This window comes from Lissotriton helveticus, chromosome 4_1, assembly GCF_964261635.1.
Source record: "Lissotriton helveticus chromosome 4_1, aLisHel1.1, whole genome shotgun sequence".
In the NCBI taxonomy this organism is placed as follows: Eukaryota; Metazoa; Chordata; class Amphibia; order Caudata; family Salamandridae; genus Lissotriton; species Lissotriton helveticus.
Genome location: NC_136063.1, coordinates 1,314,048,065 through 1,314,071,806, shown reverse-complemented (window position 1 = coordinate 1,314,071,806; position 23,742 = coordinate 1,314,048,065). Strand labels below are relative to the sequence as shown.

The 23,742-nt window shown below is 42.8% G+C and overlaps 1 protein-coding gene across 18 annotated transcripts in view; it reads left to right on the top strand.

The window, feature by feature from the left end:
* PTPRM (protein tyrosine phosphatase receptor type M) overlaps positions 1–21,197 on the top strand; it is a 1,498,021-nt gene extending 1,476,824 nt beyond the window's left edge. For all 18 annotated transcript variants that reach the window (XM_078687901.1, XM_078687900.1, XM_078687899.1 and 15 more), the window contains 2 exons: positions 5,960–6,095; positions 20,272–21,197. In XM_078687901.1, the coding sequence (XP_078544027.1) occupies positions 5,960–6,095; positions 20,272–20,325 (190 nt within the window). In that variant the 3' untranslated portion in view covers positions 20,326–21,197. The remainder of the gene's footprint in view (positions 1–5,959; positions 6,096–20,271) is intronic.
* The last annotated feature ends 2,545 nt before the right edge of the window (positions 21,198–23,742 follow it).

Genomic DNA, 23,742 nt, shown 5'->3' with positions numbered 1-23,742 from the left:
GCGATGACCTGTACTGATGCTTTGACAAGAGCCTCTACTTCTGAGTCATTAAGAACAGTTATGAAAGTCCTATAAAATGTAAAAACATTGATATACACACATGTGAATCAATTAACATTGTTGCAAATTCTTGACCGCAAGCTTGTTTGTAACTAAGCCGTTGCGACAATGAAAAGGATAGCATTGTATTCCTTATACATTGGGTGGTCCTGTAACAATGATGAGAGTGGGGATGCTGACATCAGTGTTGCATCACTGTCCAGTCATAAGGATTGTGAAAAATCCAAGCATCACACAAAGAAGTGTAGCAAATGAGCCACGCCCATTCGGCAGGAGAGTGGTACGGTTATGGTATGTATCTGGTGGTGCATTTTGGAGTACACTGACACAAATACATTACTGAAGCATGGTGTGGAGCTGCACCGTTGTCTACAAACAGCACAATCTATTCAAATGGCCACTAAATTTACACAAACATGCAGTTTTACCAACAGCACCACACAGCGTTCTAATAATGTATGAAAATCTGGTTTCAGTAAACATTTAACACAGAGGCGGCTCCTCCACTTAGGCAGAGAAGCGTCACCCCACTGCATTTCGAGCCGTGGAAAAAAGATAATAACACTAGGTTATTATAATTTTATTTTTTCCAGTTTACGGGGCGGGGCTTGGCTGTTTCACAGCAAGCAAGAGGAGCAGTGGTGGGCACTTAAATGGGCAGTTGCCAAATGGATGAAAAACAGCTGCCTACAACTAAACACCAACAAAACGGAAGTACTCATCATGGGCCCAAACCCAACGCCTGGAATGACATCTGGTGGCCCCTCGCCCTCGGAAGCCTGCCCACCCCCCAAACCATGCACGCAACCTGGGAATCATCCTGGACTCAGAGCTCAAAATGGACCGCGAGATCAACTCTGTCTCGTCTTCCTGCTTCCACACCTTCCGCCTCCTATGTAAGACCTTCAAATGGATCCCCCTTGAACACACAAATACCGTCACTCATGCCCTGGTCACCAGCAGGCTCGACTACGGCAACGCACTCTATGCCGGAATAAACAAAAACCTCACCTGCAAGCTACAGAACATCCAAAACGCCGCCGCAAGACTGGTCCTCAATCCGGCAAAGACACTGCCACATCTCCCAGCCCCTGTGCCCACTCCACTGGCTCCCCATCAAAGCTAGAGTCCCCTTCAAGATACTAACCCATGCTCACAAAGCCCTCCACGACACCGGACCAGCATACCTGAACAGCTGACTCAAATTCCACACACCCCAAAGGACCCTACGATCAGCCCAGCTCTCCTACGCCGTGGTCCCCCGCACCAGAAAGACAAGATCGGGAGGCCGCTCCTTCTCCTTCCGCCCAGGTAGAGCCAGGAACGACCTTCCACTCCACCTCAGACAGATAACATTGCTCCCCATCTTCGCAAGAAACCTCAAAACCTGGCTCTTCGACAGACCCCCTCCTTGATGGACTTGAACCTGCGACCCCCAGCGCCTTGAGACCCTTACGGGTGAGTAGTCGCGCTTAACAAACACCTGATTGATTGATTGATTGATTGATTGATTGCTTGGCCGGCCGTCTTGACCCGGCCAAACAGCCATACACACTTTCTATGTTCCTGGTGAGGAACATGCACAGACTGACCCTGCCTGTCTGAGCGCCGAACCACGGCTCTCAGACCAATCACAACTTGCAGCGTTGTGATTGGCTGGGGAAGCCTGTTTGTGCTTCCTGCTTCAAGCAGGAATAGAAGAGGACGTATGAGATGAGGCTGCGGCCTGGGAGCAAGGTAAGTCGTTTTTAAATTTAATTTCCTATCCAACCACCCCTGTCTCACCCGTGATACTTGGTGGCAGCCGCCACTGATTTAACATGTGCGCATCACCAAGTAAAGTGTCTCGATTCGTTTTGATATCATCACACTGTAGGGTTACAAGAGAAAGTGCTTCATTTCTGCTTTCTTAAATGACACACTATGAAATATGTATACAGTTTAAGTTTTGTTGTGTGTTGGGAAAAAATAAATATTATACAGCCTTTCCTTTCACACTCCACAAGCTTGTCACATAACTCACATTACAAAATCCTCTCCCTTTGTAGTTAGCGAAACAGAAGTAGACACCATGTTAAAAGAATGAGCAACAGTTTGTCAGAAGACAGTCTGACATTAAATCCAGCACCTATGTGTATATAGTGCGTTTCTAACATTTCCTGCTGCAAACGTATTTATTTGAAGGTGCTACGGGTGTGCACATCGACCGAATGAATGAAAAAGTCAAGGCAGGTTTGCCACAAGCGATATTTTAGAAGCAAAGGAAATCACAGTGATTTTCAGTTGTATTTGCATGTTTATTGGGCACTCCAAAAAACAGATGGATTCCAGAAGTTAGTATGACAACAGTGTGAGCCCTGAAAGAAACGTACCCACTCTATTGCCCATTTCCAGTAAAATGTACTTTTTTAAGACAGAGGCATAACATGTGCCTGTCTTGGGTTTACCTAAAGGGTCCAACTGCAGAATGATGTGACAGTAGCTCTTAAAACCCAAGAAGACGTCATCAAAAAAGGAACTTTCTAGGAACATGTTGACTATTGTCGGAGAGGCAGGATTGAACAAGGATCCGTTGTCCCCCTCTACATTAGACAGCCATTTTAAACTGAGGCCTAGACAACCTTTTGGTTCAGAGCCTTCTTTCTAATGAGATGCTTCTTCTGACACCCCTCCCTCCCCCCTCACTGGTCTGTCTGAGAAAAGGATCAAGAGGAAGTCCAGGCTTTAGCAGCATTTGTCTGTGAGTAAGAAATACCATGGTTCCATGTTCTTACAATTTGACATTAACTTGCCCTTTCCTATGACCCTTCGACCTTCACACTTAATACACCACTCGTACCATGCAGTTCACTCATAACCATAAGCTTGCAACTGTACTCTGCATTCCACACATAATCATGAGCGTACAGCCGTACTCTACATTTCACCCATAACCATAAGCTTACAACTGTACTCTACATTCCACCCATAATCATGAGCTTACAGCCGTACTCTACATTTCACCCATAATCATAAGCTTACAACTGTACTCTACATTCCACCCATAATTATCAGTTTACAGCCATACTCTACATTTCACCCATAATCCTAAATTTCCAACTGTACCCTATATTCCACACATTATCCCAAGCTTGCAGCTGTACTCTAAGTTCCAATCATAATCATAAGCTTACAACTGTACTCTACATTCCAACCATAATCATAAACTTACAGCTGTACTCTACATTCCACCAATGATCACAAGCTTACGACCGTAGTCTACGTTCCACCGATGATCATAAGCTTGCAGCCATACTCTACATTCCACCCATAATCATAAACTTGCAATCGTAGTCTTCGTTCCACCCATGATCATAAGCTTGCAACTGTACTCTCCATTTAACCTATAATCATAAGCTTGCAGCCGTACACTACTTTCCACCCATAATCATAAGCTTACAGCCGTAGTCTACATTCAACGCATGATCATAAGCTTCCAACTGTGCTGTACATTCCACCCATAGTCATGAGCTTGCAGCCGTACTCAATTCAATTCAATTCAAAATAGTCTTTATTCGATATTTTTCAATCATAAAAGACATTTACAATACAAATTCATCCCCCACCCCATAGATAATAAGATCCACATTTGGTCAATCGTTACCACTATATCTAAAAAGAGCTTACTAGCTCATACATGATTACAAAGAATTAAATATCACATTTAAAAAATTAAAACAGTATTAAAAGGATAATTCATTCAGTGCTAGGTATATCGATTTCTCAATACAATTTACAAAATCGGATAGCAGCATACAACAACTGGCCTTGGGGTTATTCCAAACTCATTTTACGGGCGCAAATTATCCACATCCAGTGTAAAAATTTCGACATGGCTATAACAACTGGCTGAGAAGTGTCAGTTCTTAAGATCCTAATTGCCTCACTAGCAGTTTTGAGGCCTAACTGAACACAAATCGGTTTAAGCCACGACTTTCTTGGTACATTGTATTCAGGGCAGGCAAACAATACATGCCCTATGTTTTCCCTTTGGTCGGGGCAAAAGGGACACACCGAACTTTGGTTCCCACGCCATTTTGCAGTTAAAGTATTTAGTGGTAGTGTCCCCACCCTCATTTGGTGATACTTCTTCCGGTCCCCTGGAATAGTAATCCAGTCCCAATAGGGTTCTAGGGCCGGTGCATGCTTGAGCTCTAAGAAGTCGGAAGTAAATGATAATTCAATATGACGTCCAAATGTCTTGGTCTCAACCATGTTCCAATACAGATCACGAAGTATTTTCTTAGGTGGAAAGACATTCCCCACAGGGTCATCCCATAATGCAGATAGGCCCATAGCCATGTAAGTTGTTTTAACCTCCCTCATCCACTGGATTTTGTAGGACTTATCCGAGTCTCTAACCTCGAGGAAGCCCTGGGCATACTGCAGGAGTTCCGGGGTTACCCATAATCTCCTCCAGTAGGCAAATGATCTATATTTTGCCATATCCTCGAAGCTATGAGCTCCCAGGTCATAGTGGAGAGGTATCAAAGGAGTGGATACTGGTAAACCAGTGATATTACGAAAAAAATTGTTTTGGGCAACCGTCAACTTAGTGAGGTTCCTGGTCCCCCAGAGTTCTGCCCCATAAAGGAGCTTGCAGCCGTACTCTACATTCCAACCATGATCACAAGCTTACAACCTTAGTCTACGTTCCACCGATGATCATAAGCTTGGAGCCATACTCTACATTCCACCCATAATCATAAGCTTACAACCGTACTCTACTTTCCACCCATGATCACAAGCTTGCAACCTTACTCTAAATTCCACCTATAATCATAAGCTTGCAGCCGTACTGTACATTCAACCCATGATCACAAGCTTACAACTGTAGTCTACGTTCCACCGATGATCATAAGCTTACAACCGTACTCTACTTTCCACCCATAATCATAAGCTTATAGCCGTAGCCTACGTTCAACGCATGATCATAAGCTTCCAACTGTGCTGTACATTCCACCCATAGTCATGAGCTTACAACCGTACTCTACGTACCACCCATGTTTACAAGCCTGCAAACGTACTCTACAGTACACCTATAATCATAATCTTGCAGCCTTACTCTACTTTCCACCCATGATCATAAGTTTACAGCCGTAGTCTACGTTCAACGCATGATCATAAGCTTGCAACTGTACTGTACATTCCACCCATAGTCATAAGCTTATCACATTCCACCCATAACCATAAATTTACAACCGTACCCACATTTCAACCATAATCATAAGCTAAGTTATAACCGTACTCATTTTACTTGCACGCTTACAAGTTGGCAGGTCGTTTTGAATGCAGAGCAAACAGTACTTCCTAAAGCTGGCATCGCCAGTTAAAAAGCAGGTTTTGGCACCATCTAGTGGCTATATTTAAAATAACATTGTAGTAACATGACGTATCACATCTCCAAGATGCTACCATTAGGACATCGCATATTTCTAGGTAAATTAGGCCAATGGCCTTTCATGGAAAAGATCTAGCAAAGAAATGTAAAATAAAGAATTAAAGTAAGGTTTTGTTTTATACGAACATTTGAATTGGGGTAGGTGGTAGGTACTTGGTAATGCCTGCCATTTTTTGGGCCAGGGTGCTCTTCTGTAGTTTGATAGTTCCTTGTGTTATAAACACCCATAACGTTCTTTAAAATCTACTCTACATGTATCACTATGTGAGCGTGGATAGCGACCCAGACCACCTCCATTTCTGATGGGGAGGAGCAGACCAGAGGAAATAATTAGCATACAAGGACCACAACCATGTGAACTAAAAAGACACATTTTCAAATATGTTGGTTGAGTACTTACAGGACGGTTTCATGGCGATGCAGCCAGCCCTTAAATCAACATTTTTTTTTTCATTGCAGAAACGGTGGCGGCCGCAGTGGGACATTCTGCGCTATCAGTATTGTTTGTGAAATGCTGCGACACCAGAGAGCGGTTGATGTATTCCACGCGGTGAAGACCCTGAGGAACAACAAACCGAACATGGTGGATCTCTTGGTACGTGCTTCTAAACACGTCATCACGTACAGTGAGGTTGTGAACACACACAAGTCAATACGACTCTGTCCTCGCAGTGGTTGAGAACCCATAAGGCCGCAGTATGGATATGGCTTATCGACCCATTCTGTGCCGTTTTCCTCCCATAAGTCTGTGTGCCAGATGCAAGCCAGGGCAGCGTGCTTTATCACAGCAAATGCGTTGCTTCCGGTGCAGGTGCAAGTCCGCACCTGTGCAGGGAATGACGCAGGAGTGAACGACGGACTGTTCTGCTTATCCCTTTGCAGGTAGCAAGCATCCTGATTTTGTAAGGGGCTAGAGATCTCCATGCAGGTGGGCGCAGTGACTGACCTGCCGGTAGTGGGATGCCAGAGAGGGAGGGGTCTCTGGGATGGGTCAGTGTCAGGGGGCACAGTGACTGTTTGCCATCTCTATGTGGCACACAGTCACTGTGCCTCCTAGCAGCTTCTTTGCCCCTGCACCCATATCTGTAATGGGCTTAAAGGCAAATATGATTCTGTCCTTTGCAATGGGCCATACCCCTATGCAAATGAGGGTTCCCACCTGGAGATCACGCCAGAGCACATTTAATGCTGCACACGTGTCAGTGCCCCTTCTGGAATACCAAAGTGCCCTGGCGGACAAAAAGCTGATGTTTTCCATTGTAATAACAAACCTTGATAAATGTGATATATGTAAGAATCTGACATGATGTTCAGTGTATGCATTCGACTTCCCCTCTGTCTCGTCATTACATGGTGTGAGTGCTTGAACTGGTGCAAAGCTGCATGTCGTGTTTGAACTTCCCCAGCAGGTTTGTGTCTGTTGAGTGCATCACCTCCGCTTCCATATTATTCACTAGGATCTCACTGGAGTCGTCCTGAAACCCCTCTTTTTGACTGGAAAGTTGAACGACCTTTGTGTTAGTGTTTTGTTTTTTTTTAAATGCGAAATTACGGTTTGCGTTTCACTTTCATTATCTTGACTCTGCCCCAACTTCATGTTATAGGCCTGACTTTACGAAGTCGCAAAGAGCAGGGAGAGTGTGGGTTCAGCCGGTGCAGGGTTTCCAGGTGAGGAGATGGGCCGTCTAGACGGCCCCGTGGTGTCTAGTGCCGTCACTTCGTACAGAACTTGCTGAACACTCCCGAGTGCCTGAGGAGACATGTTTTCAGCTCACTTCCCTGCTTGCACCGTTTGAGGCACAATGATCTCTCTGTTCACTCTGCCTACAGTCTGTGAACCATGCCATTGTTCTTTGTATCTTTACTTTATTCAAAAGTTCCCTGATGCAACTACGAATCAGAGAGCTGGTACCACATAAAACACCCCAGGAAGCAAGCATCTGTTAAGGAGTGTGATATTGTACACGTCAGAGTCCTTATCTGAACCCCACGTGGCCTGCTATGCCCACCTCGGCCACCTCTTCTCTTTTTACTTGCTGTCTGTTCACATATTGTCAGATGCTGTCATTGGAGCCGAGTCCGAGGTTCAGGGAGATGTAGGTTTATTCAGGGTTTTTTATTCAGGGCTTTAAGTGGGATGAAAAAACTGGGGTCTCTCAAAGAGCATGACAAATGGAAATAAGACATGGCTTGAAAAGTAAGCTAAATATCTGTGCTAAGCATAGTGTGTCGCCCAATTGGTATTTTGCCGCTTCTGTCATTGCATGTAGATATATAATACAACAAGTAACATTACACCTACAACAAAGACTATTGACTCTGCAAATGGTTCTTAGTTGCATAAGATAAATAAGCAACGACTATGGATTCGTTGTATAGAATATTGAAAATGCCTCAGTTCTGAAATGATGAGACTGTAAAAGAACTATAACGAGTCTCTCTGATGCTACATCAAAGGCAGTGATGGGTGGCACTGCTGCAGAGTTAAGATTTTTTTTTCACCCTGATGGTGAGGGCAAAAATGGAAAGCCGGATAGGGACCCGTCTCAGCACCTGCTTTTAAAGAACTGCCGGTGCTGAGCATCAGCAAGACCCGGCCTACTTAAAGCCCTTGGTTTATGAAATGGACAATACTTTATGAATCCGGGCACTGTGTTTGTAATCCGAAAGGACGCATGGACCACTAACTGTGCAACAGGTCACCGCTGGTTACAGAAAAAAGATAACCCGAGCATCTTTTGGAAGTTTTCCCTGATGCGAGGGCTGCTGCACTCTGCGGTGGACTCAACCCAGACTAGGATCCAACCACAGCTCAGCTTTTGTAATGTAGATGGTGCTCTGAGGCTATTCTCTAGCGAACGTTGCTTATGTCACGTAAAAGCTAAGGATGTTCTAATAAAAACATCAAGGTCAAACGCAAATTTAGTTAAGACACAATTTTAATAAAGTCCAAAAAAGCAAAAATTATTAAATTTCGATCAGTGATTGTTTAGCATCAAAAATGGTTGCTAAACAATCAGTGTAGCATGAGCCAAGTGAACTTTATGAAGTTCAAGCACTAACTGGCTAAAAAATGTCACATCAAATCATTGTAAAACCTGCATCTGTTTTGATGGTTATGCCTGTTGAGCCTTGCTTGTTGATGTTCAGTGAGGAATCCAAACCTTAGTGATGAAGAATGCAGGAGGTTCATGCACGGCACTGGATCACATCGGTCACTGGAGTCTTCAAATCACATCACACTAGATTTCATTTGGAGAGATGCTCAGAAGTTAAGTTGGTGTCGGAATGACTCATCAAAATCAGGTCCAATGGACTCCATGGCCAATCCCCATTGTTTGCGCGTGATTAAGAAGGTTGACGATTTTTGCTCGAGACATGAATGCTGAGATTCCTCAAGGTGCTAGTTTTCGAGTAGGTGTTTGAGCTAAAAGCTGTGCCCCTAAGGGTACTATGATCTGGCTTCAAAGCTTCTAATCTGCAGTTTGACCCTGTTGCAACCCTCAGTGAGGCATCTTGAACTGCAGTGCAGCTGATCAACTTGAAAAAAGAGATTCCAAGATGTGCTAGCCTTGGGATACGTCTCCACAATGCACTGGCCTCGTAATCCGCCATTGCTAGGATATCTCTAGGAGACTCAGAATTCTGGGTTTCTTCAGCACCCATAGTTGAGAATAACCTCACCAGTTCTGGGTCAGTCCCCACAAAAAGCCCTACAGTTTCCTTGAAGGTAGTAGACAACACTATTCGGTCACAGTACTCCCAACATTCTTCAGATTCTCATGTCACTAGAAATTAAAGTGAGGTACTGCCCCAATCCACCCTAAGAGACAACTTATTAGATGTTCAAAGCTTCTTCTTCCCTGGTCCAATTTCTATCACCGTTCTGAGTAAGGGGGTCTTTACAGTGGTATATTTTAAAACCTTTTTTATTAGTTTAATACTAACATATTATGTTACCTACCTTCCGACAGCAGTAATTGAACCCAACGAGCAGATGGACAGTCTGCCTGACCCAGACACAGGCGTACTAAACATCACTTTCTCCGATGATAGTTCAATCAATCAATCAATCAGGTCATTTGTAGAGCGCACTACTCACCCGTAGGGTCTCAAGGCGCTGGGAGGGGGGGGGGGGGGGCCGCTACTGCTCGAACAGCCAGGTCTTGAGCTTCTTCCTGAAGGAGAGGTGGTCTTGGGTCAGGCGCAGATCGGTCGGAAGTGAGTTCCAGGTCTTGGCGGCCAGGTAGGAGAAGGATCTTCCTCCTGTTGTCGCTCTTCGGATGCGGGGGACGGTGGCGAGGGCGTGGTTGGTTGATCTGAGGAGGCGCTTGGGAGTGTAGAAGTTGATCCGGTTGTTGAGGTAGCTCGGGCCTTGGTCGTGTAGGGCTTTGTGCGCGTGGGTGAGGAGCCGGAAGGTGATTCTCTTGTTGACCGGGAGCCAGTGTAGATCTCTCAGGTGTCCGGAGATGTGGCTGCGTCGGGGGATGTCGAGGATGAGTCTCGCCGAGGCGTTCTGGATCCGCTGGAGTCTCTTCTGGAGTTTGGCGGTGGTTCCGGCGTAGAGGGCGTTGCCGTAGTCCAGTCGGCTGGTGACGAGGGCCTGGGTGACCGTCTTCCTCGTCTCGGTGGGGATCCACCGGAAGATCTTACGTAGCATGCGCAGGATGTTGAAGCATGACGAGGAGATGGCGTTGACTTGTCTGGTCATGGAGAGGGAGGAGTCCAGTATGAAGCCCAGGTTGCGTGCGTGGTCCGTCGGTTTGGGTGCGGTGCCCAGGGCGGGGGGCCACCAGGAGTCGTCCCAGGCGGAGGGCGTGGAGCCCAGGATGAGGACCTCCGTCTTGTCTGAGTTCAGTTTCAGGCGGCTGGTCGTCATCCATTCGGCTACGTCTCTCATCCCTTCGTGCAGGTTGGCTCTGGCGGTGTCGGGGTCGTTGGTCAGGGAGAGGATCAGCTGGGTGTCGTCGGCGTAGGAGATGATGTTCAGGTTGTGTTTGCGTACGATGGCCGCGAGGGGGCTCATGTAGACGTTGAAGAGGGTGGGGCTCAGTGAGGATCCTTGAGGGACGCCGCAGATGACTTCGGTGGCCTCTGACTTGTACGGTGGTAGGCGGACTCTTTGTGTTCTTCCGTCGAGGAAGGAGGTGATCCATTCCAGTGCCTTCTCCTGGATTCCGATGTTGCTGAGGCGCTGTACTAGGGTGCGGTGGCAGACCGTGTCGAAAGCCGCGGAGAGGTCCAGGAGGATGAGGGCCGCTGTTTCGCCGTTGTCCATCAGGGTTCGAAGGTCGTCGGTGGCGGCGATGAGGGCGGTCTCGGTGCTGTGGTTCGCTCGGAAGCCGGACTGTGAGGGGTCGAGGGATCCATTCGTCTCGAGGAAGGCGGCCAGCTGTTTGTTGACGGTCTTCTCGATGACTTTGGCCGGGAACGGGAGGAGCGAGATGGGACGGTTGTTCTGTACAGTTAACTAATAAAAACAGGGAGCGACCCCATTACCCAAGAGAAAGGGTACTACAGGTAGGTAGAAATCAAGATTCTCTTGGGATAACTAAAAAGGTTTTCAACTAGCACATACATTCATACACCTCCCAACATCCAGTTGGACCAAAAATGCTCAATTCTTTCACATAAGTTTAGAAAAGGACCATATTTGGCAATTATAATACACATACCGATGACTACCAACAGTTTATAACAAACATATATTTATTCAAAACAAGTTTCCTTCTGAATTTTCTATCCTAAAACAATCATAAATTGATCAAAGTTGCAATCGTATATTAAAAACCAAAGTACCATATATGTATAGTTGATATATGAGAGACACAAAAAAGTGCAAATCTGTTAATCACACGTTTTGATTGTTCCACATGGAATTCATTACATTGATCTGTTCAAATGTTCATCAATAAAATCATCTATTGGGCATGAACACATTCCTTGGATACAACTACACAAAACAAAAGCACTTTTGTTTTGTGTGGTTGTATCCAAGGAACATGTTCGTGTTCAATTATACATATATGGTACTTTGGTTTTTAATATAGGATTGTAACTTTGATCAATTTATGATTGTTCTAGGATAGAAAATTCAGAAGGAAACTTGTTTTTAATAGATATATGTTTGTTATAAACTGTTGGTAGTCATCAGTGTGTGTATTATAATTGCCAAATAGGGTCCTTTTCTAAACTTGTGTGAAAGGATTGTGCGTTTTTTGTCCAATTGGATGTTGGGAGGTGTATGATTTTATATGCTAGTTGAGAACCTTTTTGGTTATCCCAAGAGAATCTTGATTTCTACCGTTATGTACAGTTAAGCCATTACAGTGATCCATCAAATGTCCCAACAGAATATATTTAATCATACATGTGCAGGAAATAACTCAGTGGTGCTTCCATGGGCCCGATATCTTTACCAAGTTGCGTGGTCAGGCCCACCCTTAATACACAAACCATGCACCAGTCCGTATTGTTCCCCATTTTTGTGTGTGTGTGAGTCCCCATTGCTGTACCGTATTTCATCAGACTTCAGCCATGCTCACATTACAAACTATAGGTTGGTATCTGGTACCTGCCTGGGCTCCCATGCACATTTTGTCACATGGGAGCAATGGAAGCCCACAAACCCCTCATCACCTCAGACCAAAATGTCTTGATCTGAGGACAATCCAAAAGTGTATGCATGAACATTTCTGGATACATTTACCAGTGTCAGTTCTCCCAGTGTTCGCCATTAGTACCCTCCTATATATAATACATTCAGTGCAGGAGGTTCTATTTTTTTAGTCAAAATTCTGCCTAAATCGCAGGCTCCCTTACCTGACGGCTCCTCAAAGTCTCGTTCCCATTTCCCCTTCATCGAAAGTGTTATTTGAAGGGTGCAAAAGCGTTCCGTAAGCTGGAGGATGTTAACCCGTCGACTAACAATTCCTACACCCTATCCACCCAACATTTACACCCATTGTGAAGGGGGGAGGCGGGGGGAGGGAGAATACCAACAACAACAAAAAATTCTAAATATATAAAATTGCACTTACCTGCTCAGACGGCCACCGCCTTGCTCCCGAACCTCGCCTCCCAGACGTCCATGATCTCTTGTTCATTGCGCAGGCTCCCAGATGCCAATCCCAGCGCTGATCTGATGCTGGCAATACTATGCTGAGCGCCCTGGTTCAGTGCTCAGACATGGACTGGAAGCCTATGTTGGTTCTCCTCCTGGCTGTACAACACAGCTCGAATAGGAGAAAGGCTAAATGCCTATGACGTTTTGGCCGGCCCCTCCCTTGGCACGCAGCCAGCAGACCAAAAAATAAAATTATAATAAAAATGTTTTATCATTTTTTTTGTCGGTTGCCCCTGCTGGCTTTCAGTGGGGAGGACGGGGGACGCAACGCTTCTCTGCCATAACGGAGGAACTGCCCCTGCTTTTTGCCTGAAAATGTAAAATGAGCCTGTGCTATGTTTATCCTCATGTAAACGCAGTTGACTCCAATTCCCTATTACACAAGTGAAAAATTGATGGGGAAACACACAGGAGATGGACTTTCTCTAAGAGATTAAACTTCGAAAGCAAACTAGTGCAAGTGCAAGAATAAGTCCCTTTCATTTTCTCTTTCTCAACCTAAAATAATGAGACATCTCGTTGACATGAATGCATGTCTTGGAGGCTTCATGCAGAATCTATAGCAACAATGAAAAAACTTTTTCTCAGCACTCAAGGATGTTAAGCTAAAACCCGATTAAATGTTTTCCCTGCATCTAAGGGCATAATCGCTAAGGAAGTGGAAGTTTGTATAGATGAAATTATGCTCCAGCACACCCTTGTGTTCAGTAACAGTCTATACTTTTTGAACCCTGTTGGATCATTGTGACTATAAAGAGAAGACTAGTAAGAGGTAGATCTTCAGCCAAGAGTGATAGCATAGATCTTTCCCTCTATTTATGAATGAAAGTGGCTTATAGCTTTTTGGAAAAGTCAGGCTCCACCTGGTTTGGAGATCGCAGTAATCACTACCCATAGAAATAGGTCAGCAATCAAGTGGGCTGTTGCACAATTCCACATGCAGATACATCACATTGGGATCAGGCAATCCGCAAAAATAGCAACACTAAATAATGCAATGTAGTCTTTTCCTGGGTCCTTGCAGAACTACAAAATCAATCAATTTCTTCACCCAGGATCTGACCAGCAAATCTATTATTGATGTAGCGTATTACTATCCAACCCAGGAACTTTAATGTTTTTAGGGAGTTTATAACCTCATTCCCTGGTAAATTGCAGAAAATTGTAACTTTTCATAAGAGTCCATATCTACTTTAATTATTTATTCATGACCTTGTCTTAACCCTTTTTGTCTTTAGATAGTCTTATGAGGGTGCACCTAGCCTGATACAGCAAATAAAGTATTGTGCTTTAATACCAATCAAAACATATGTTATATTCAAACAGAGTGTTCTCATCATATCTTTTTTCTTATGTTTAATCAGTATGTTTTGTGAGCCGCAGATGGAGATAAAGACTTCCAATCCAAACACAACTTTATTTTGGCTCGTCTGAACCATAAAAGTGCACAGGGTAGAGCAATATGTATAATTAAAACATTAAAATAGTAATCGCAGTTCATAGCAATAGATAAATAGTCATACAGCAGCAATCGTCAAATGGATTTCACAAAGCTTGGATGAAACGCAAGGAACACAAACCTCAGAAAGAGATAGACTTTTACCTGTGATTTGTTTTCTCTCTGTCTTTGTCTCTTTGTGTAACTTAACCATAATGTTTCTCTATTAACCGCATGCGTGCGGCCGTTTTTCCCGCGGTATGCGGCATTTTTCAGATTACCGCGTTACATGATGAGCTCAGCTCGTCATCAGCACACGGTAGGTAACGCTGATGACGAGCTGAGCTCGTCATCAGCATGGAAGGGGTTAATGGCTGCTTAAATGAGTATCTTGTGCTGAATTGCCCTTAGAATATAACACACACATAAGATCAGGGGTGATATAAGGGAATTTGTCATAGATCTTAATCTTTCCCAACACAGGAGTGCTCTGAAATAATGCAGCTTATACTCATATCTCAGAGGTTAAGATATGTTTGTTTATTTGTGTAAATGCAACCTAGCATTAAATGCAAGTGATAAGGCAAGGTGAAGTATGAATATTCATGAGCCTTCTTGTTTTAAAATATCGTTAATTCTAAAACTTTATTTGATCTTTGCATTTAAGATCATAAAAGTACATGACAAGTATTCACAGAGATACAGATAAAAAGTTATATAAACGTTTCGCAAAAGAGAAAAAGAAAGCAATAAAATTCCTTTGTCTCTCAAGTGAGTATACATTTACTCACCTATCCATTCTTCAATGAAGTTTTGAGCCATATCAGTTAAAAAACCCAAAATAAAATAAAACGATCCATAACCTTTTTACAGTTGCACATTTCTCCTTTTGTTCCTACAAGCCGACAAAAATGACGCTAATGAAAAACACACTAAAGGATCAGGCAAGGATAAAAAAAAGTATAAGGCAACCAGACTTTGCTTCAAGGACAGAGGGACAATTTCGAATGTTTAAAAGCCCTCTCTGGGAACCCTAAAATTATAGGTACTAGGCTCAGACGGAACCTCAGCAGGATGAATTTGTGGTGGGCAATGGGAATATCTTCTAAGTAAAAATATCCTCCCTCTAACAATGATGGTGTTAATTAATTAATGAGGGCTGCCTGCTTACAATAATTCCTTTCCTTGCGGACATATTGAGCCCCGCGCATAAAGGTGTCCACCAACTTCTGTTTGGACATCTTTTTGCATGTTGTAAGGATTTCAAAAAGCTCCGCCAAGCCCAGGGTGGTTAACTCCTGTTTCACATATTTCAACCACCTAATCCTGCCGTGGTTATCCATCTTTAGAATATCTCTAATTATGTTTTGGGTTAGGGTCACTGTGTCCCTGCGCCAGATGGAAAGCCAAAGCTGAAGGGGTGCCAGTCTGAAAAAGTCCGTAATGTACGACAGACCTAGTTCCTTGTGGGCTACATAATTCGAGAATGATTCTGGGAGGGAGACCAAGGATTTAAAAAATCTGTTTTCTATAATTTGCAATGGCTCAATAGATGCCATACACCATACCCATAGGTAGCTGCCGACTTTTCCTTGGCATAATATATTTTTTAATTGGAATTAATGGTTTTGCCCCCAATTTTTGGGAAAAAGATTTAATTGCTCCTACACTCCTCTCCATCCCCAAGGCTCTTCCTTTGACCAGCTGTGCCCATGCTTGTTTATTATCGAATAAAACCCCTAAGTAAGGGAATGATTTAACCACAGAAATTAGACCAGAATCCATATTAAAATATGGTTGCTTCTCTCTTTTACCAGCCCCGATGACCATTACAAATGACTTGGACTGGGTAACTTTTAAATCCAGCGAAGCCATAAATGACGCATACGCTGTAATAAGGGACTGCAGACCAAGCCCTGTTCTGGCCATCAGGACAGCGTCATCCGCATAGGCAAGAATCGGCAGCCGTTTTGAACCTGAAACAGGGAAGTCCAAGGTTGCATCCCTGAGGGCCCTTTCAGACCCATTAGTGTAAATAGAGAAGAGAAATGGGGCGAGGACGCAGCCTTGCCATACCCCTCTAGAGATGTTAAAACAACAGGTACATTCACCATTTTTCCCATAACGAACGCATGCCAAAGCGTTAGAGTACAATTGGTGAATTAAATCAATTATGGCCCGATCAATCCCCATATCTTCCATTATACACCAGAGCTTAGAGTGGGAAACACAATCAAATGCCGAAGATAATTTCATAAAAGCAACATACAGTTTCCCACTCTTAGCCCCGGTGTATTTATCCATAATTAAAGAGAGGTTTAGGCACTGGTCTACTGTCCCCATCCCTAGCCGAAAACCATATTGGGTTTGCATTAAAATATCCCTGTCCTGTGCCCATGTCTCCAATCTCACAAGAAGAAGGCGTCCCATGAGTTTCGCTGTAGTATCGATAAGGGAAATTGGTCTGTAGTTTTTGGGATTGCCCTTATCGCCCTTTTTGTAGATCGGAACTATCACACTGGTTGACCATGAGGGGTGCCGGCCTGTTATTGCTATGTTATTAAAAGCGTTGGTTAACAGGGGGGCCCACAGGTCTTCATTCGCCTGAAAAATAAATATCGGGGCCCATTGGGACCCAGGGCCTTCCGCCGCACTGCACGCCTCTAGCCCACTTCTTACTTCCTCCTGCTAAATGTTAAATAGACAGGAGTGGAATCAGCTGATGATTTAGATGGTGAGACGGATGGTGAGACGGATCACAGGGTGAAAAGATGTTTTCAAAATGTACCACCCAGTCGTCCTCTCCAACATTAGTATCCAAAGTAGAATCCATTTGCATTTTAAAATAAGGGGCGTTAATTACTTCCCAAAAATCTTTACTACTGCCCGTAGTTAAAGCCTGTTCAAGTCTGAGCCAGGCCTCTTCCCACATGGTCCTCTCTCTTTCCCTTCAGCACATTTATAATCACTTTGAAGTGAGATGATTGCGGGTTGGTTTCTGGGTTTAGCTCTCAACACTGTCAAGAGAGCCTTCCTCTTTTTGGAACAGGGTGAGTCAAACCATCCCTTGGCCTTTACAGCTTTCTCTTTTTTGCTCTGGGTAAGTACCACCTTTATCTGTCCTAAAAGTTCTGTAAAGGAGGATACCAGGGCTAAAGGGGAATTACCTAGTTCCAGACATTTAAAAATATCTATCTTTAGTAATTAAAGCTAGAAAATATAAATACTCTTACTGCTTTGTAAACTAGAAGCCAAAACTATGACCACCATTCACTATCAGCTCTCTTCACAAATCCTCATATTGCGTTAATACACTTAACAAGTGCTAGCCAAACTGGGGAATCATATCTTTTTGCCACTTATGAACTATGACAGGCAAATGTGCAACATGCAAATCCCACCACAGTTTTAATACTGATGTCTGCCTAAAGGAATTGCTTAGTTTGCAGCAATGATACCTTTTCTGTTTTGTTCCAGTTGGTATCTTGTTTCTTTTAATTGGGAGACTTAGTACCTAAATTCCCATGAGGCACAGGGTCAGACTGATTTCCATATGGCCGTGTCTGAACTGGGGTGGCGGAGTGAGCTAAAGAATGATGGATTAAACCCAGATCAGTTGACTGGGGGTGAGTGCTTGCAATGTTCAACACTCCGTCCATCATCCCCTTTGGTTTTGCTAAGTTCGCCCTAAGTTGGCAGGGTATGCCCAGACGTCGGTCCCTTGCTCACTTTGCCACTGGATTCAAGATAGCCTGGCTGATGAGGGTTATAAACCCAAAACCGGGCCCAGGATGCTTGTTTCCGGTCCAGGGAATACATGGCTTGGCAGTTCAGGCTGGACTGTTCCCATGAGGCACAGGGTCAGACTGATATGTATATGGCCATGTCTGAACTGGGGTGGCGGAGTGAGCTAAAGAATGATGATGGATTAAACCCAGATGAATTGACATGGGGCGAGTGCTTGCAATGTTCAACACTCCGTCCATCATCCCGTTTGGTGTTTCTAAGTTCGCCCTAAGTTGGCAGGGTATGCCCAGACGTGGTTCCCTTGCTCACTTTGCCACTGTATTCAAGATAGCCTGGCTGATGAGGGCTATGAACCCGAAACCGGTCCCAGGATGCTTGTTTCCGGTCCAGGGAGGACATGGCTTGGCAGTTCGGGCTGGACTGTTCCCATGAGGCACAGGTTCAGACTGATTTGCATATGGCCATATCTGAACTGGAGTGGTAGAGTGAGCTAAATAATGATGATGGATTAAACCCAGATCAGTTGACTGGGGGTGAGTGTTTGATTTGCTCAAACGCTCCGTCCATCATCTCCTTTGGTATCGCTTTGTTTGCCCTAACTTGGCAGGGTATGCCCAGACGTGGGTCCCTTGCTCACTTTGCCACTGGATTCAAGATAGCCTGGCTGATGAGGCTTATGAACCCGAAACCGGTCCCAGGATGCTTGTTTCCGGTCCAGGGAAGACATGGCTTCGCAGCTCGGGCTGGACTGTTCCCTTGAGGTACAGGGTCAGACTGATTTGCATATGGCCATGTCTGAACTGGGGTGGCGAGTGAGCTAAAGAATGATGATGGATTAAACCCAGCTCAATTGACTGGGGGCGAGTGCTTTCAATGTGCAACACTCCGTCCACCATCCCCTTTGGTTTTGCTTAGTACCTGAATTGTCAGAGGAGAATGATTGTAAACAACCTTGAATTGAATTGTCAGAATAAATAGAAGGAAAAATAAAAGTAGTAAGGAAATTAATTGTGTAATAGAACTTATCACATTCAGGTTTCAATACACCTTTTTGACTACCAAGATGAGGGTACTTGGAGGAAGTGCCATACTGCCATGAAGAAGCCCTGTTATACCAGCACCAATAGCTTTTTATGAAATTAAAGCACTAAATATGTTTATTATGTACAAATACAATTGAAATAGTAAGACGGGTGAGCTATGCAAATTTTGAAGTAGGAAATTTCAGCAAGGAGTTTCTGGTACTTCTCAGGATAACCAAATTTAATATGGTTTTATTTTTACTTATCTTAAGACCTTAAAAATTGAGAGATGAAGATTTGTGTCTCAGAATTTCACTCAGATTGGAGTATTGCACTTGGATTGGGGTTTGAGCATTTTAAACAATTTTAAGAAGAACGTTTGAATACGCATTTACACATTGCCTCTCTCCTAGCCTTCTGGGATACTGAAACCTTAAAATTATGCTTTCACGTCCAGTTTTCAAAGTCCTCTGCAGAGCTTAATGTACAATAATCTCTCCTAGGAGTGTAACTTAATTACTGCCATCTGCAACCATGAAATGTCTTACTCTTATTCATCTATTACTCAGTTCACAAAACATGACTTTTGCTTAATCTGACATATGTCTGAATTCACCTATTGAATGCACGGTAACGTTGTTTCCATGAATAGCCAGCTCAAGATCAGTCATACACCTTCCGTCTGAGGGTTTTCAGAAAGCAGTCATCGATTTCTTGTTTATTTTTTTAATGTACATCATCTCTCTTCCCTATTCATAGGGTTTGCTGTTGTGTTCTAAAAAAGGATCAACCTACAACCCAGCTGGGTAATTGCAACTTAAAAGGTCGCAACTCTGTCCAATTCCAAGACTCCTCTCTTTTGTATCATTATATATATTGCACAGAACAAAATCCAAATCAGAGAGTATGTAATAGTGATTTTCGCGATTGACGAAGTGTGTTATAGGATCGCTATGCTAATGACGATGCACTTTTACAGATTTGTAGAAAGTGACTTGTTAGGACCTATTACTTAATTCTTCACTGGTTAAGTTAAGCTGGTCACCTTATTTGATTGCCAGAGGTGAATTAACTCCAGAGGTTTGCCTGCCCTCCACCAAAATTTATACCAGAGAATCCCACATTTTATATATTGCTCAGCTCAGCCTTTAAATTAATAAAATGCATGTAAATGAAACAAACAGCCCGTACTTCATAATTTAATTAAGTTCATGTTCCGATCTCATTGGCCTGTAATGAAAGGCTTCTAAATACTTACTTCCCAAGTTGGATAAATTTTTGCACTTATGCTACTAGGCCTTTGAAAAAATTGGAAATCATCAATGACATGTTTTCTGTTCCTGTATTTTTGAAATCGTTCCCTAAATCCTCAATTACAATGTGTGGATGTTTTAGTTAAGCAAACTAAATTGTTCTATCTCTATTCTTATCTTAACAGGATCAGTACAAGTTCTGCTACGAAGTGGCTGTGGAATACTTGAATTCAGGCTGATGGACAAAACAACACAAAACTCCTCTGACCAACTGGCCACCTCCACTATGAACAAAGAAAGTTGCGTCCTAACATTTTATATACATAAAATGGGACTTCTTTGTGGTCTGCTTTATTTGCTTTGTAAAATTGGCTCTTTTTTTATGAGCCCGGAAACCTGTTTATAAAACTGCTTTGCACTGCCCATTTCCCGCTGTAATGCTGCTGCTTGACAACACTCGAAGTGAACCGGTATTGGACACCCCGATGCACCCGGAACACTCAACTGGATGGCACAGCAGAGCCAGCTGGCAAATGAAAGAGCACAAATATATTCTTATGAAAGAATTTGTATTTTTCTGTTCTGTTTTGGTCGCCTGTTATCCCATGTCCGCGTCCCAGCCTAATGTAAATTTTTTTGTTACGTGAAGAATGCGATCTGGCATTATGAATGAAAAAGTATTATTTTTGCTGTATTTGTATTCCAACACATTCACCATGAGACATTATGTATGTCGCTTACCGAAACTGACGAATTCAAATGTAAAAAAAAAAATCATGTTAGCCTCGTTGATTTATAGTTTCTTTGAGATTTGTATTGTTTTAGAGGAAAATGTGGAAAAATTCCACTTGATAAATGAGAAGTACAGGATCAAGAAGAAATTAATATATCCAAAGCTTTTTTTATTTGTTTTTATTGTAAATATTAATTTGAGCTCATCAGATTATTTATTCATTTAAGAGAAAATACATTTTTATTCTGTGAAGCACGGTGAGTGACAATCATTTTTTTTAAACCCTGGAAGCGCTTTACTGTATATGATATTGTAAACATTTGTTTACCTTGTATTGATTCTCAGATCAATAAATGATTACATATGTGTTCAAACCTACGTTTTGTGTAGTCTTTTTTGCAACCAGAGCTGTAGCTCCCTTCAGCCATGCCTTACACTTTCATAGCAAAGCATGGCTAAAAGCTCATATGCGGGAAAGTCAGATACTGTTAATTATGAGAATATTGTAATCCAGCATCAAATTTATTTTTCTTATAACTATTATTAACAGCATGCTACTGTGAGGCCAATCTTACTTGCAGGTTTGTTTCCAATCAGAAAGTGAGACAATGGATAGTGACTATATGCATCTAAAGCAATTTTGGCATCGAACCCAGCAGAATAACAGATATCTGTTTCACTTATGTATGGCCTCCCCTTTTCAATTATGATTGTGAACCCTACCCCCTGATGCAGGACACCAATTGATAAGAGGATTAAACATCTAAAAAAATACAAGTGTGGCACGTTTGCCCACTAATACCAAATGTTTAGTATACTGTTGCACATTCATCACCATGATATGTTTCCTACACAAATGACAAGAAAGGGTTTAGCGCTCTCCAGTCTTTTTCTAAATATATTTATGAGACATATTTATATGTAGCTAAAATTGTTGTGTTGGAATGACCCAAAACCTTTTTTATCGAGTAGCACGTTATCCAGGTTTTCATTTCTCTGTGACGTGGAAGTAAGGCCTCTTCTTTACTTGTTGTCATTCTGATTGCTTTTCCTACTGTATATTTAAACTTCAGTTCTGCATTGTCCACCCGTGATGGACCATTGTAATGCATTGATTGAAGTCTCAACTGCAATGAGTACTTTGCTTGAGACCAGTGCCCCAAAATATCCTACAATACTGACAACCCAGAGGGCAAAGGTAAGTGTGGATAATGGTCATTATTTAGTAAGAGGGCTTTTATGGAATTTAGCATGTATCCCCAAACTTCAGCCCTACAAATGGGTGGCCATAGCCACATTTAATTGGCTTGTGGGAGAGTAGTCGAAAGCTAAGAGGTGAAATGCAATCATCCAAGTGCTCAAGCATCTCACAAAATGTTTTTTCTTTGAAGGTTTTATTAAAACGTAAACATTTCTGCATCTTATCCGGAGCCAATCCGTCTTTTCTTCCATTGAAGTCTGAAAATGTTTTGAAAATGTTTATTTGACAGGCGACCATATCCCTTGTAGGCCGTCTTTCTAGTCAAAATGAGTTGTGATTCCCTTTATGGGGTTTAGGATCTAGACATGCTCTGATTTCACCTTCATATGCATCTGTCTCATTTCACTAAAGAGGTCCATATTAAAATTCTTTAGAATCTTTTCAGATGATCCATTAGAGGTTGACTGATTTAATGGTAATCCTGTGCACGACTGATAAATGTTAATCCGGTGGATTACTTTGATCTTCAGTTGTCCCTCCCTCAGGAGACCCAGTTCCCATTTTTTTAAATAAATGTTTGTATTTATTGAGAGCTTAAATCTTCTGACACCCAGTTCACTATTTATGTCCTCTGTAGTATATCTGTATAGTAGAGCTCTGTTGCTTCTTTAGTGCCACCAAGTCTCTCATGGGTTCCTTTGAGACTATTGCATTTTGTGTCATTTCAGAATCTGAGATAGGTATTTTTATCTGTCATTTGCTGGTCCAATTCAATTTTCAGATGGCTCATTACTGGTATGTATTCAGGTATCTGTTGACATACTTTTGTTGAGGCCCACCCCATACTTATGAGCTGTGAGACACCATTTGTTGGGATCAATTTTTAAAAGTTTCTTGGTTTTTACAAACGTGGGCAATCCAGCATACATTTTAGCAGCATGATTTGATTATATTGATTTTGTCTGGTACCAGAGTAGGGCTCTTGAGTAAGGTTGCTCAGGAAATGCTAGTTCATTAAGCATCACAGCCGCGCTGAGAAAGATGTAATGACATCACTACCTGCAAGAGGCATAATTCCTTTGCTACATGGGTGGGAAAGAGTTGTGTGCTCTAAGCAGAGGAACTGGTAAAGCGAACACCTCTGGTAAATAACACCCATTCACTATAAGTGGGTAACCTGGCTAGTTTGTGCTTCATTTCAAAGCTTTCAGGGTATATTTATCAACGTGTTTTCACTAACACTATGCCTTCAGAGGAAAATGCTAATTTCTTTTAAGAAAAATATAAGAAATTCTGGCACTCCTTGTGTGAATAAAAGAAGTTGATGTGGTAAACCAATTCAGCTGATGTAGGATGCGAGTGGGTACGGCCCTCCGATCCAGAGCGTGTTTAATGCAATATTAGATATGCGTTGTCTTCAAAGAGATCAGTATCCCCACTAAGCACTCCTTTGGGTAAATGCCCTTCTGTCGGTTACTTATTTGACATATAATGTAAATCACCAAATATTCGTTGATAAAATAAGAAGGTTAGATTATTTTTAAATCGTGTTCTTCGTGTTTCGAAATTACATGTGTCAACAGGAATCAAAATTCATTGAATTCAAATGTTTCCATTGTATTGATCCCAATACATTTCGGTACAACACCCTTCATCCGGGGAAATTTGCTGAAAGTTACCCAACAAAACAATAATCAATGATACAGGAAGTGGAAAAGCCAC